At 52.7% G+C, this 14546-nt stretch overlaps 1 protein-coding gene across 3 annotated transcripts in view; it reads right to left on the bottom strand.

Moving 5' to 3' along the window:
- Window positions 1-13949, bottom strand: part of SGSM1 (small G protein signaling modulator 1) — an 85875-nt gene extending 71926 nt beyond the window's left edge. For all 3 annotated transcript variants that reach the window (XM_027577048.2, XM_027577049.2, XM_027577051.2), the window contains exons 1-2: window positions 13853-13949; window positions 13703-13746 (exon numbers count right to left, since the gene is read on the bottom strand). In XM_027577048.2, the coding sequence (XP_027432849.2) occupies window positions 13703-13746; window positions 13853-13871 (63 nt within the window). In that variant the 5' untranslated portion in view covers window positions 13872-13949. The remainder of the gene's footprint in view (window positions 1-13702; window positions 13747-13852) is intronic.
- Between the last annotated feature and the right edge of the window lie 597 nt (window positions 13950-14546).

Raw genomic sequence — 14546 nt, 5'->3', positions numbered from 1 at the left:
CAGCCCTGCCTCGGACTGTGGGCCCTAAGATGCAGCTCTCCCAAGGCAGTGTCGTGGGCTCTTCTGTGCCTATGCTCACACATGCCTTCTGCCAGGTGCCCCTCCCTACGTGCTCCAGCTCGCTAAGTGCAACTCAGGTTTCAGCCCGGATGTCACCTCCTCCTCCTGGGAGCCTTCCTGGACCCTCCATACCCAAGCAGGGATAAATGCACCTCTTCCATGTTCTGCTAACACCTGCCTTCCCACCACTTGTCACAGGAACCAAAACTGTCCCTGGTTTACTCAATGTTTATGGAGAACCTCCTATGAGTTTGGTATAAGGTGACAAGCAGATAGAATCCCTGTCCTCCTGCAGGTGACAGTCTTATCAAGATTCACATGAACCAAATCCAACAAATGGGGACATTACAACAAAAAGTGAGGCCAGTTCTCTGCAGCAAAAGAATGTGGTTCTATGAGAACAAATAACAAAAAAACCTGACCTGGTGAGGCAGGCCAAGAGGTCAGGGAGGGCTTCCCGGAGGGGGCGATGCTCAAGATCTAACGTACAAAAAGAACTGAACTCTCTGGTCCGTGGTTTCTCCAGCTCTAAGGCAGAGGGAAAAAAGCTGTCCCCTGCAACCGCCCCCGGAGAACCACTTTGGAGCTCAAAGGAAGGGACAGATGTAAGGACAATGTGGCAGGGAAAAGCACTACATGGAAATCGCTGGTGGCTTTGTATTTTTTAATTTGTTATAGGTGGGGCGCACAGGAGGTGAGCTGGGCGGGGCTGGAACAGGGCTGCAAGCTGTGACTGTTTCCACTGTGTGGCCCTGCCTCCCTTTTCTGCCAAATCCCGTCCCTTCACCCAAATCCATAGGTCACACCTGCCATTCTTCCCGTGTGACTCACCATTCCCACCCCACCCCCCCCCCTTTGCTTTGTGCAGGCTCCTCCACCTGATATCTCCACCTACTCCTACCTCCATCTCCAGCTCTGGAGAAACCACCCCATCCTCCGGACTCACTGAGGTGCCCTTCTCCTCACTCCCTCCCGAGAGCCCCCCAAAGTTGATGTGACTCCCCACTCCTTCTAAGCTCCTATGGTCAGCTATGAGCACTGGGCTCTCCAGTCAAACTTCCAGAATTCACACCCCAGATCTTGCACACATGATCTTGGGCAAGTCATGTCCCTTCTCTGAACCTCGGGCATTCCCATCAGTAAAATGGGTCTCAGTTATTTGCCTCACAGTCATAAGATAATACATCAAAAGCATTTAACACGGCAGCGGCTGCATAGTAAGTCTTATCGAGATAGACATGAACCTGCATATATTGACAAGGTGTTCACCCGTGCCTGGCATGGTGCCTGGGGGCATTATTTCATTTAATCCTCAGGGTAATTAGATGAGATGGATATGAGGACTTCATTCCACAGATGAGGAACCTGAGTCTTGGTGAGGTTAAATACTTGCCCAAGAGCACATGGCTTTTGAATGGCAGAGTGGGTACTCGAACCCATGACTAACTGCCCTCACACTGAGCCAGGCACACAGTAGGTTCATTTATTCATTCAACACCGACTGGTGCATCCCTCAAGCTGCGTGGGTGCCTCGCATCCATGCACCCAAAGATTCATAACAAGCGTGCAATGTGGGTGTCACTGCTATTATTCGATTTTCCCAAGGAGGCAGCTGACCTAGGAGGGATGGAGACCACCTGGCCTGTGAAGAGGCTGGGATCTGAATCAAGGTCGCCTGCTCCGGAGTCCCAGGTGGCCAACGCACCTGCTCCCTCAGCCCAGTGCAGCCAAGTGTCACGGTCATGGCCAACTCCCAGTCCTGCAACACCAGCTGGCTCCACCTCTGCCCCACCATGACCCTTCACCCCTGACCTCCCCCAGGTGTGCCCGGCGCCTCACAGCTCCCTCTCCCCACTGCACATCAGCTTCCAAAGGAGAATCGTGGTCACAAAAGGAAAACGTCCAAACTGAAATGCTTATTACTGAATGAAAGAAGCCAATCTGAAAAGGCTACATGCTGTACAATTCTAACTGTAGGACATTCTGGAAAGAGCAACACTATGGAGACTGTAAAAAGATCAGTGGGTTGCCAGGGGTTGGAGGGAGGGAGAAAGGGATGAACAGGCAGAGAGCAGAGGATTTTTAAGGCAGATAAAGAGATGTATAGGAAATCTCTGTACTTTCTGCTCAATTTTCACTGTGAACCTAAAACTGCTGTAAAAAATAAAGTCTATTAAAAAAAGAAGAAGAGGGGCGCCTGGGTGGCTCAGTCGTTAAGCGTCTGCCTTCGGCTCAGGTCATGACCCCAGGGTCCTGGGATCGAGCCCCGCATCGGGCTCCCTGCTCCGCGGGAAGCCTGCTTCTCCCGCTCCCGCTCCCCCTGCTTGTGTTCCCTCTCTCGCTGTGTCTCTCTCTGTCAAATAAATAAATAAAATCTTTTAAAAAAAGAAGGAGAAGAAGAAAGGAAAAAGGAAATATCCTTTCTGTGCTCAGGGGCTATTGTAGGATGTCAGCAGGGATCCCAACGCTCCGGCACACAGGGGAAGGGCCTCCTTCCAGATGGGGTCCTCCACGCCCTCCGCCCACCGTGGCCTGCACTGGGCTGGGGCCTTCTCAGAGAAGGGGTCTGCAGGGGTCCGGTCAGTAGGAGCTCAGTGGCCACTGGTGAATGGATCAAGGCTTCCTCTCCTGGACTCTCTCTCTCCCCCTCTCTCATACACAGTTCCAGAACAGACCTGCCCCACCCTCCCACCCACACACTTCCACCCTGCCCTCCACATGCACACAGATGGATAATGAAAACAAAGACCCAGGACGGTCCTTCTGCAGCCCCATCTGTGCGGCGGGAGAGAGCCGGGGGTGTGTGGGGCGGGGCACATAAGTGATGACGCCATGGGCATGTGGATCTTCAGAGTGCTAGAAAAGTCCTTCCTCTCGCACCTCCCTCTTGACCTGCCCTAAACGTGGCTGTGGGCCTTGCTAAAGCCTCTCTCTCACTGGGCTAGGCTGGCCCCAGTTAATCATTTACTGGGATGCTATAAATAGGTGCCACGCATCGTTCCCTCACGGTGTAGGGACTGGCCAACCTGCTCTGACCTGGAAGCGGGGCGTTCCGGGCACTGAGGATGGGTTTCCCACACACAGGCTTCTCATCGCTGCCCTGCACAGGTGTTCAGACACCCCTTGACAAGGGGGTCCCCCACCTCCCCCTGCCGTGCCTGGTTCTGGGGCGTTCACCTGGGGGCATCTTGGCAAAAAGGTCCTTCCAGCCACACTCCCTCCCGCACACAGCTACTCAGGGAGATGATGCGGCTGTGAAGACAATCAGCCCCCCGCCGCCCCTCCATTCCGTGTCTCACATGCCCAGCCCACACCCTGGAGACAGGCCAGCACTCTCCTGGGGGCTCTGCCTGCCGCAGGGGGGTGGGCAGCTCCCCTGGCAACGCCCCCACTGCCACAGCCCCATGGGCCTCGTGCATGAGGAAGGCATGCACAGACTCTGGAGCAGCCTCCATGCTCTTTGGGGGTCTGAGCAGCTGCAGGAAAGAAGAACCGGTATATTCCCAGACGGTTGCTTCAAACATGCACAGGGCACAATCAGGAAACAGACTAACTGCCTCTAGCCTAGGTCAGGAAGACGAGCCTCCCAGGACTGCATCCACGGGCTGGGTTAGGACCCTGGCTCCGCCTCCTCACCAGCTGTGTGACTTTGGGCAAGTCACTTCACTTCCTCCATGCTTCCATGTACTCACCTGTAAAATGGGATAATAAACAGGACCTACCCCTCTGAGGTGTTCTAAGGATTAGCTATGTTAATGCATGTAAAGCACTTAGCACAATGTCTAGGGCACAGCAGAACTTTCCTGAAATGCTCTATGCCTGTGTTGTCCGAAGCGGGATCTCCAACCACATGTGGCTATTGTGCACTTGAAACTCGGCTCATGTGACTGAGCCACAAGATTTTTTATTTAATTGAGTTTTATACTTAATTTAAGTGTAAACAGGCATATATGACTAGTGGCTCCCATTGGACGGCACAGGCCCGGAACACACAGTAGGGGCCCAAAAAATGCTAATTATGATTATTATTAGGGGTGGTTGTCATTGCAGGGCTCACCGGGTTAGAAATTAGGGAGCATTTCATTTCTGAGTAAGCCGAGGTTGGGTAAACAGTATTCATCTTCACATCCCAGCATCTTGCAGGGCGGTTCTGAACTGTATCTGGGTTTGGCTATTGTGGACCCCTTAGAGGCACTGGGGATACAGTGTCCCTACAGCAAGTAGAGTGTCTGCACAACTTCAGGGTTGTGCACACTGCTAGAGTATAATCTCTGATCTGGCGGGCACCTAGCACCCAGCTGGTCCTCAGGCAGCACTTCCAACAGGACTGGGGCAGCCGTCCGCACGTCAGGGCTGGACTCCAGATGCTGGCCCCCTCACCTTGTCTAGGTGGACATCTGTGGCTCGTCTGCCTGGTTCCCATGTCCCTGTCTGGTCATTTCACCTTGACTCTCCTCTCGGTCCCCCCCCCCCCACTCTCACTGGGCTGAAGCCACACCGTCCCTTGACCGATTGGACCAATGTGCCCCACGGTGATTGGAACCCCTGGATAGAGCTGCACCTGAAGCTGGTATCTCTCCAAACTTCCCAAACCCCTGAACCAATAAATCGATTTTTTGAGCCGCTCTTTCCCTTTTGGCTAAAAATACGCTGCTGTGCTGCTTCTCAGTTGTGTGACCTTGGTCCAGTTTTATTTTTTTAGATTATTTACTTATTTATTTATTTGAGAGAGAAAGAGGGAGAGCACACAAGCAGGGGGTAAGAGCAGAAGGAGACAGAGAAGCAGACTCTCTGCTGAGCAGGGAGCCCGACACAGGGCTCAATCCCAGGACCCTGGGATCATGACCTGAGCCGTAGGCAGACGCTTAACCAACTGAGCCACCCAGGAGCCCCACCTCGGTCCAGTTTCCTAACCTCTGTGAGCTTCAATTTCCCTCATCAGTAGAGTTGCTGTTTGAATCTACTCTAAAGGAAGCTTGCTTGGTGCATTAAATAAGGTCAAAAAAGCAATTTAGAACAGCATTTAATAAATGGTGGTTGTAAAGATGTCTTTATTTCTAAAAAAAAAAAAAGGAAAAAATGCGTGATAGTTGCTATAATTCTAACTTACTAATTAAACATAATTTACTAAATAATAAAAATTAAAGGAGAATCTGTTCAGGGTCCCAGTATCACCACGTCTCTTAACTCTTGGGGCTTCTGTTATCTGACTTTTAAACGGGGATTCATGGCTAAAGAAACTGTTACTGTCCTTTATAAACCTGAGTTCCTTCAAGGTTCTCCAAAGAAAAAGCACAAGAATCTATTCCTGTCTTTCTGTACTACTAAAAGAAAAATACACTGCCTTCCATTGGAGTTCAGCACTCTTAGCTGCTCACCCAGGGGCTCAGAGCCGCTAAGTGGCGGAGCCAGCAGGCTTACGAGCGCATCGGTCCTTTCTTGGCTGAGGGATTACCTCGATGAGGCCAATGAGCAACCAGACCCAGAGGGAAGATCCAACTGCCTACCTCAGGATGGCGAGGCAGCCAGGCGAGACTCAGCCTTCCTGACCCCCGTTCCAGGGCTCATTCCTCTGGACCCCAGGAAATACCCCCTCCCCAGTCTATAGCACTGCTCCGGTGGCTGCAGCACCCCCAGCCCAGGGCTTACCCACGGGGCATAAGAGCAGGGCTGCGTGGTGCGGGATACGCTTGCCATCTGATGCACGAGGACACGAGCCAGAGAGATTCATGCATCCACTAAATGACAGGGCCGGCACTTGAACTCAGGGCTGTCCGTTTCCAAAGCTTGGACCTTTCCCCAACTCCACATGCTCAGGGTAGCTCATAACCATAAGTAGGTCATTGGTTTCAGCTCCGGAGTAACGCAGAGCAGGGTTCTAGGGCCAGAACCCCATGCTGCACTATTGACAATGTCCGTGACCTATGGTAACTTACTTGCCATCTCTGTGTGTCTATATCCTTATCTTTAAGGGACAGCGTTTTAGCCACTTCATGGGGTGGCATCGGGACAACTAAATGAGGTCATCGATATAAAATGCTCAGTAAATGCTGTTTAACAAATAAAAAAAATCTTTATCCTATTAGAATGCCTTTAGTTGAGCCCTTGTTTTCCCTGAGTGAAATGAAGGCTCCCAAATAGTCTCATCAGCTACTGAGTTTGAATAGGTCTTAAATACAGGCTTGGCAAATTCGGAGTTGACAAATTGCGGGGAAACTTGGCTCTCGGAAAGTGATGCTGGCCAAATTTGATGGCTTGAGGTTCTTAGAGTCCCGGAGCTATCCAACCTTGTCCACTTAGAAAGCAGAAGGACATAGGGCAAAGGGATCTGTTAGGAGGCCACAGGTGGTTAGGGGCAGAGTTGGGCAAGGGCTCTGGTGCCCTCGCTTCCTGTCCTGGGGTCTGCTGGCCCACTGGGGTGACAAAAATGCCCTTTCCTACCTGCCAACCAGTGACAAATGCTACCACCGGAGCCCCTCCTGAGGTTACTGCAGGGGAAGACCCAGCCAGGCTGCACAGGAGACGTAACCAAGCCAGAAGCCCTTCTGCCACCCTCTTTACATCCAACCGGGGTGCTGAAACCCAGGCCCTGCACTAGCAAAGGCTCCTGGAAGCCGTATTGCCAGAGCCCTGAAAAAAGCATCAAAATGGCACCACACGGATGTGACTGCATTATTCATGAGCAGAATTTCTGCCATCTTAAGCCTGAAAACACGACACATGCAAACTGATCTGAGTCAACCCTATAAGCATCAGAGAGCCCAAAAATATCCACACCCAGTATTCCTATATCCATTCGACCGGCAAGCACTTCTGGAACCCCTACTTGGCCAGTGGGGGAGCGGGGCAGAGTGGGGGGGGGGGGCTGTGGTTTCTAGCCTAAGAATTGAAAGCTCAGGAAAGAACAAGATAAGTTTCCTCTCTTGCCTAATGGCCTTGTGCCCCGCATTCGTCCCCTGCATTTACCACTGGCCCACAGCCTGAGCAGTCTACAACATGGGTGAATTCATGCCCCTCCATCCCCCCGTTCAAAATCCTCCCATGGCTGCCATCTCACGTCCGAGGGCCACAAGACCCTGCAGAAGCAACCTCCTACTCCCTCTCTGACCGCGTCTCCTCCTCTTCCATTCTGTTCACTCTACTCCAGGCTCCTTGGCCTCTTCATTCTTCATTGCTCCTGACTCTGGGCCTTTGCATATGCTGTTCCCTCTTTCAAGAACACCCTTCCTGCAGACGTCAGCAGGGTTCTCTCCTTCTCTCTAGGTCTCTGCTCAAATGTCACCCCATCAGAGAGGTCATCCCTGACCACCTCCTCTCCACCCACTTTCCAGTTTTATTTTCCTCACAGCACCTGTGACTTCTAATACAGGCATACTTTGCTTCATTGTGCTTTGCAGACACTACTTTTTTTTTCTTTTCTTTTTTTTTTAACAAATTGAAGGTTTGTGGCAATCCTGCATCGAGCAAGTCTATATTAGCACCATTTTCCCAACAGCGTTTGCTCACTTCCTGTCTCTGTGTCACAATTTGGTAATTCTAACAATATTTCCAAACTTCTCTTTATTATTATATTTATCACAGTGATCTGTGATCAGTGATTATGACTCACTGAACACTCAGATGATGGTTAGCAATTTTTTAGCAGTAAAACATTTTTTGGGGGAAGCCCGCACCTCCGACTTAAAATGTGTAGTATATAGGGCACCTGGGTGGCTCAGTCGGTTGTCTGCCTTCTGCTCAGGTCGTGATCCCGAAGTCCCAGGATCGAGTCCCACATCGGGCTCCCTGCTCAGTGGGGAGTCTGCTTCTCTCTCTCTCTGCCCCTCACCCCCTTCTCCTGCTCTCTCTCTCTCAAATAAATAAAATCTTTAAAAAATGTATATATTAAAAATGTATACAATATATACAATAAGGTAAAAATATAATTATAATATATAACAGTATTTCTAAGTTAAGATATATACCTTGGTTTTTTGAGACACAATTCTTTTGTACACTTAATAGACTACAGCACAGTGTAAACATAACTTTTATATGTGCTGGGAAACCAAAAATTCCTCTGACTTGATTGATCACAATATTTGCTTTCTTCTGGTGGCCTGGAACCGAACCCGCAATATCTCCGAGGTGTGCCTGCGTCTATTTATTATTTGTCTGTTCCCCAACCAGATCATATGCTTCATGAGAGTGTGTGAACAAGGATGCTGCTTTGCTCCTTCTCTAAACTCCTAGAGCTGTACCTGGTACCCAGCAGATGCTCAATAAATATTTGTGGAGGAAGGAAGGCGGGTAGAGAGAGAGGAAGGAAGGAAGGAAAGAAGTGGCAAGTTGGAAGTTCTACTTCCAAGAACTTCCAAGAAGTGGCAAAAGGTTCCCTCCTGGCCCCTGTTATCAGCTGAAACTTTCTGAAGTCCAAGGGCAAGCAAGACCCTCCTTTGCTCATAAATCTTCCACGGCTCCCCACCATCTGATGGAGCAAACGCTACAGCCAGGCATTCACAGCCCCGAACAAGCTGCCACTAACGGACCTGTCCTGCCTCATCTCTTCCCCTACACACACTTGACCCCAAGCCACATTTCCAGGGACTACGCTGAACCTCTGCGAGGCCACCCGTCAGGGCCTGACGACAAAGCAGGATTTGAATCCTGGCTTCTCCACGGCCTGGCTGTGTGACCTTAGAGGGAGCTGCTTAGCCTCTCTGTGCCTATGGCTCCTCCTTTATCATGGTGAAGCAGATAATTATTCTCCCTCTCAGGGCTGTTGTGGAGAGTGGAGGAGGGAACGTTTGGGGTGCACTCAGCACAGTGGCCGGCACAGAGGTTTCTCAGTCTCAACAACAGTGCCATTCTGGGCTGGGCGCTTCTTCGTGGTGGGGAAGGGGGGCTGTCCTGTGCATTGTGGGAAGCTGAGCAGTATCCCTGGACTCTCCCCCCTAGATGCCAGCAGCACCCCCAGTTTTGACAACCAGAAATGGCTCCAGACATTACCAAATGTCCCCTGGGGAAGGGCTGCCAGATTTAGCAATACATACACTAAAAAAAAAAAAAAAAATCAGTTTATCTGGAATTCCAATTTAACTATATGACCTGTATGTTATCTGGCAACCGTACCTGGGCGGGGGGCAAAATTGTCACCCCTCTTTCACTGAGTACCACTGAATTAAAGTGGAAGCACCATGGGGGTCTTAGTAGAAACATGGGTTGATTCTCTCACTTTCCTCCAGTTTTCTTAGGATGTGGCACCCTCCTCCCCCATCCCATCACCCCCCCCCAAGGGCTGGGAGGCGCGGAGCAGCTCCCCAAACACGCCCAGCTCAGGCACTAAGGGCTCAGGCACTACTACAAGGGCTCCCCACAGCAGCTCTCACACCAGCCCCAGTTTTCAGAGGTACACGGAGCCTCCTCTCCAGCACCCGCCTCGTCCCCCTGCCTCCTTCCCAGGGTCTCTCCTCCGGGCCTCCAGCCGCAGCCTTCTCCCTTCCAATTAAGAGGCCTCCCAGGCCCAGCACCAGGCAAGAAAACAAGGCAGTTAGTCACTCCACTTCCGTTATCAACTCGTGTCACGTGGCTGGCTCCTTTAAGGGCAGTCGTCATGGCAACGAGAAGCCAGTCCCCGCTGCTCAGGGAACCAAAACAAAATTAAGGGGTGGAGGCGGGGAGAGGAAAGGAGGGGAGGGCAAGCGAGCCAGGAAGGAGCCAGGACGAAGCTGATTGGGTTTAACTGGAGGAAATTATGCCGAGGCCACCCTGTCTCCAGCCTTCCCTTGGCGACATTGGGGAGACAGAAAAAAATAAGACGTCTGCCCAGAAGCAGCTCAGGCTCACGTGGTGGGTGTTTTCACATGGCTTATCCTGAGAGGTGAGTAATCTTCAGCCTCATGATGAGTAAATTGAAACTCAGGACCCTTGTGAAGGTAAAGACAGATGCTTGTCTACGACTGTGCAATTTACAAGCAACCAAGTTTAGCTCCACCCTCTACCTCCATATAGTTCATGTCCTCCCTGCTCCTTTCCTTGTGCTCTTAGGATAGGACCACGTGCTCTGCCCCTCTGCAATAGGCACCATGCTGCTTTCTCTCTGTACTCCAGCCCCTTCCCAGTCCTTTCATCCCTCGAGTTCACAGTGCTCCCTCCAGCCACAAAGCCTTTGTATATGAAGTTCCCTCTGCCAGGAAGGGTTTTCCTCTGTGTCTTCCCACCTCCTACCTCCAACTAGAAGGTTTACTCATCCCTCACGTATCTTAAACATCATTTCCTCCAGAACGCCTCCTGGGCCACCTGCATAAGGTTACTTCCACCCTGTTATGTGTTCTTGTGGTGCCATGTGCCTCTCCTTCACACATCAGTGCAAAGCCTGTCATGATCCCTTGAATTACACTCAGAATGTCTCTTGGGGTCTGTCTACCATACTGGGATGTCAGCCCCAAGCGGGCAGGACTTATCTTGTTCACTGCTGTATCCACAGAGCCCAGACCGGTGTCTGGCACACAGACGCCCCTCAGTAGATAAACATGCCAGAATTTGAACCCAGCTCTGGGTGAGCCCAAAGCTCCTTCTTGATCCGCTTCATGGTACTAGATCATATTGGCTCCCAGAGTCAGCACTGGACAGAGCTTCCAGCCCCACAGCCTCCGCTGGCCTTTGCGGCTTCCGTGGCCCAGCCTAAACTTGCACACCTTGTCTAAGGAAACGGATTGTTAAGCCACCCCTTCCAGAAAGAATGATGGGAGGTGCCTCTGGACGAGGCTGTGACAGGCAGGGATGTGGCTCCTCTGAACCCAGAAGATGGGGGAGGGGGAAAAAGGAAGAGCAGACTTGACTCCCAGGTTTCTAGGCAAAGAGCTTCCCTCCACCATTCCACTGGAGACCAGGTCTCTGATACTGGGGGGAGATGCTCCCCAAAGAGGTGCGCAGAGGAAGGAGAGAGGTCTGCCTTGGGGGTGGGGGATGGACTTGTTGCCATGCCCTTAGGGGCATCCACGCTGAACAAAGGGCTCATTGAAGACTTGAACTTGTCTTCCCTTTACTGGTTCCATGCCCTTGAGGCATCATTTATTCTATCTGGGCCATTTGTCACCTCTGTATGATGGAAATCATGCCACCCACATGCTGAGACTCATCCTGTGCCGTGTAGCCTGGATGGGCGCATTTGGCATATAAGAGGAAAGAGCCTGGCTCTGATGTCAGACAGACCTGGGGGTTAAGTCTTTGGCTTTGCACCTTCTTGGCTGTGTTCTCTTGAGCAGCTCACACCTCCACTCCAGGCTTGGTTTCCTTGTGCGTAAAATGGGGACAACCTCAGTCACCTCATAAAGTTACTGTGCACACAGGGTATAGCACAGAGTAGCCCCCACTATACGGAAAATCTGATTACTGAAATGACGTGCCCCAAGAAATGCAGAATTTAGAATCAGCCACCAACTTGTGAAGATAAGCCTTGCCTTCTGACTGCAGGTAATGGGGTGCTTGAGGCCCTTTGCCCAAACTTGCAAGGTTCTGTCCCTCACCCCGTCAGGCACCAAGCAGGGTGCCAGGGGGTCACTCTGATCAGGTGATGGCCTCGGCCTTATGCCAGTCAGAAAGCTCATTACAAGCCCCAAACTCGGCTGCTCCCAGGACAGAGGATGCAAGCCCACAACTCCGGTCCCCAGGGGCAAAGTGTCCCCCACACCCTGCCAATATCCCAAACTAGACTAACATGGGTGGGATCTCTAAGAACAGTGGACCAATGCCTCTTTCTCCAGATGTGGAAACTGAGTCGTTGAGAGGAGAAAAGACTTGTCCAGGGCACCGAGGGAGCTGCTGGTCGAGCTGGTACCAGGGCCCCAGCTGAGCCCTGCCCGGAGGCACTGTCCTCCCCAGATGTCTTGCTCACGCACTCTTCTGCCTGTAGACCCCTCCCAATTGAACCAGCACACCATTTCCTTAAAAACATAGCCATTCCAAGTGAAAACATCTGGGAAGCACAAATTAACCTAAACTAACTAGGTTTAGTCAAACGATGAACACAGAGACTGCAGGTTTTAACCTGAAGGCTTTTGGGGAAGGTTCTATGGACACCCTCCCCCAACATAGTCATCAGAATATTGTAGGTCTGTAGGTTCTGTTGGAAAGACGGTCTATCTAGATAGAGCTTTCTTCAGATCTGCACAGTGCCTCTAAGAGGGCTAAAGTGAAAAGTTCTGGGCCTTTCTGAGGAATTCCACGTATCCTATTGTGCATCCTTATTCAGAAATGCTACAGTGTACAACCAGCCCTGGAGCTGATTTCTTTCAACAACGCAGGACTAGCCACACACAGAGACCTATACACAGACATACGCCCGTGCTTTCTGAGGAGGGCGGGGCAGCAACAGGTCCCAGCTTCAAGGCTGTCTTTGATGGCTGTCTGCCACCATGTGGGGAGGGCCTTCTCGGTGCTCAGTGCTGACACCAAAGGCTGACACCCTCAACACACACACACACACACACACATACACACACTTAAAGGCAAAGGAATCAGGCCAGCCCCCAAGGTCTGCAGCCATTCATGGTCTCGGGCTGAGGACTCAAGATAGGTGATCAGCTCAGCAGTGATGGGGTCCCAGGGTGAGGGATGTGAGGTGACATAAGGAAGGCAAGATATACACATACAGTCACACATACATGGTCACAGCCTCACTCATGCACACAGAGACTCATGCATCACACAGATACACATCATACTCCCAAAAACAGATAAACACACAGACACATGGACATGCAATATGGAGATACACTTGGATATCTCCGGACAGATGCACAGATGTTCTCAGACACACACACTCACATGTCCTCGCCCACACAGGCGTGAATGTGTTCTACACACACGCACACACGGTCCAGGCATCTAAATGCTTCCCAGGAACCCATCACTATAGATTCACCCCTCTGCGGGAAGTCAAGCACTATTAACTAAAGGCTAGACTGGGCTCCCCAGCTGGCCCCAAGGAGAGTGAAGGGGCAGAAGGGCAGCTGAGCCCTACCTGATTCTCACCCTACTGCGTGTTGCGGGTGGGGAGGGGTGGGTGAGGGGAACCCACCTGCCAAGACGCCCTGGTACATGCCCACAAATGGAGTAACCCACTGACCAGGGACTTTCAGGGAGGGAGTCCCCTGGCTCCCGGGGGGTGGATCCAAGGACTTAAAATTGGGGGGAAGAGGAGACGGGGAGGGGGTTGTTATTTTCCCAAAGTGAATCTTTCCCCTTTTCCGAAGTCTGGTCCTCCTTCTGCAGCCCCATCCAGACCCCCACCTCCCAATACGTCCAGTCGGCCCCCCCAGGTGCTTGCCTCACCTTAGTGAGACCCACCCACCTGCTCCTCCACAAGAGGGGGTCCTACTCAGACACATCCAGGTGTGCCCCACACCTGGGGGGCCCTCCCGCTGCATCCGCCCCTGCACACAGCATCCAGAGCCCCCCAATACCTGAGGCCCCCACCCCCAAACTCACCCGCCTCCAGTGCTGCAGGAGGTAAATACCTACCCGGGTGAGCCCCGCACCCGAGGTGGTCGCCCCCGCTGCCACGAACCACTACTCCTTTAGAGACCCTTCCCCGGGGGGCTGCGACAGCCCCCTTCCCCAGGGTCGCGCCCCCCGCCCCCGCCCCCGCCCCGGCACCTACCTCCTTCTTGACGGTGCGCAGCAGCCTCTGTCGCGTGTCCGCCTCTGTGGGACGAGACGGGGGGGGACGGCCGGTCAGCCCAGCGCTGGGGGCGGGGGCCCGGGGCTGTCCTCCCGCCGCCCCCGCGCCCCGCGTCCCGCGCCCGCTTACCCGCGGGGCCCGAGGCCATGGCCGCGCGCGCTGCGATCCCAGTCCGGGCGGCGGCGGTGCCTGCTCGCTGGCTCGGCTGCAGCAGCCGCGGCGGGGCGGGGCCGAGCGCCCGGTGACGTCAGGACCCACCGCGCGGCCGCCCCGCCCCTCCAGAGAGCCGCCACTGCGCGGCCTGGCTCCGGGCCGGAGGGTCCTCTGGGGCCGGACGCCCGCTCGGTTCCCCGTACGGCCAGCGCCCCGCCCTCCGCGGGAAACCCCGCCCCCCACGCCCGGCGCCCCAGGTCCCTCACAACCTCTACTGGGCTGGGCAGGAAGGCATCATTTGTTTGAGGTCTGCTCTGTGCCAGGGTCGAGCTTCAGTATTCTCATCTTTAAAATGAATATAATATGATAACATCATAGGAATGATATGAGACGTAAATGTGATAGTGAATGTAAAGCACTTAACCGAGACCTGGGAAAAAAGGCCAGCAACCGTAAAAGATAGCTGCTGTTTATTATTATTATTATTATTGTTATTATTTTATTATTATTATTGAGAGTCTTCCAAGATACGGCCTTGAGTGGCTCCCTTCCCCACATGCAGATCACTGGGAGAGCGGGATCCTCCCAAGGACCTCAATAGGGCACCTGTCAGCCAGGACCTCCAGGGCCAGGCAGGCAATGGCCTCTTTGGGACCAACGCTTGTTCCAC

The sequence above is a fragment of the Zalophus californianus genome, chromosome 14, assembly GCF_009762305.2.
Source record: "Zalophus californianus isolate mZalCal1 chromosome 14, mZalCal1.pri.v2, whole genome shotgun sequence".
Classification (NCBI taxonomy): domain Eukaryota; kingdom Metazoa; phylum Chordata; class Mammalia; order Carnivora; family Otariidae; genus Zalophus; species Zalophus californianus.
Note: the sequence above shows the minus strand (reverse complement) of the source record. Positions and strands in the feature narration are given on the sequence as shown.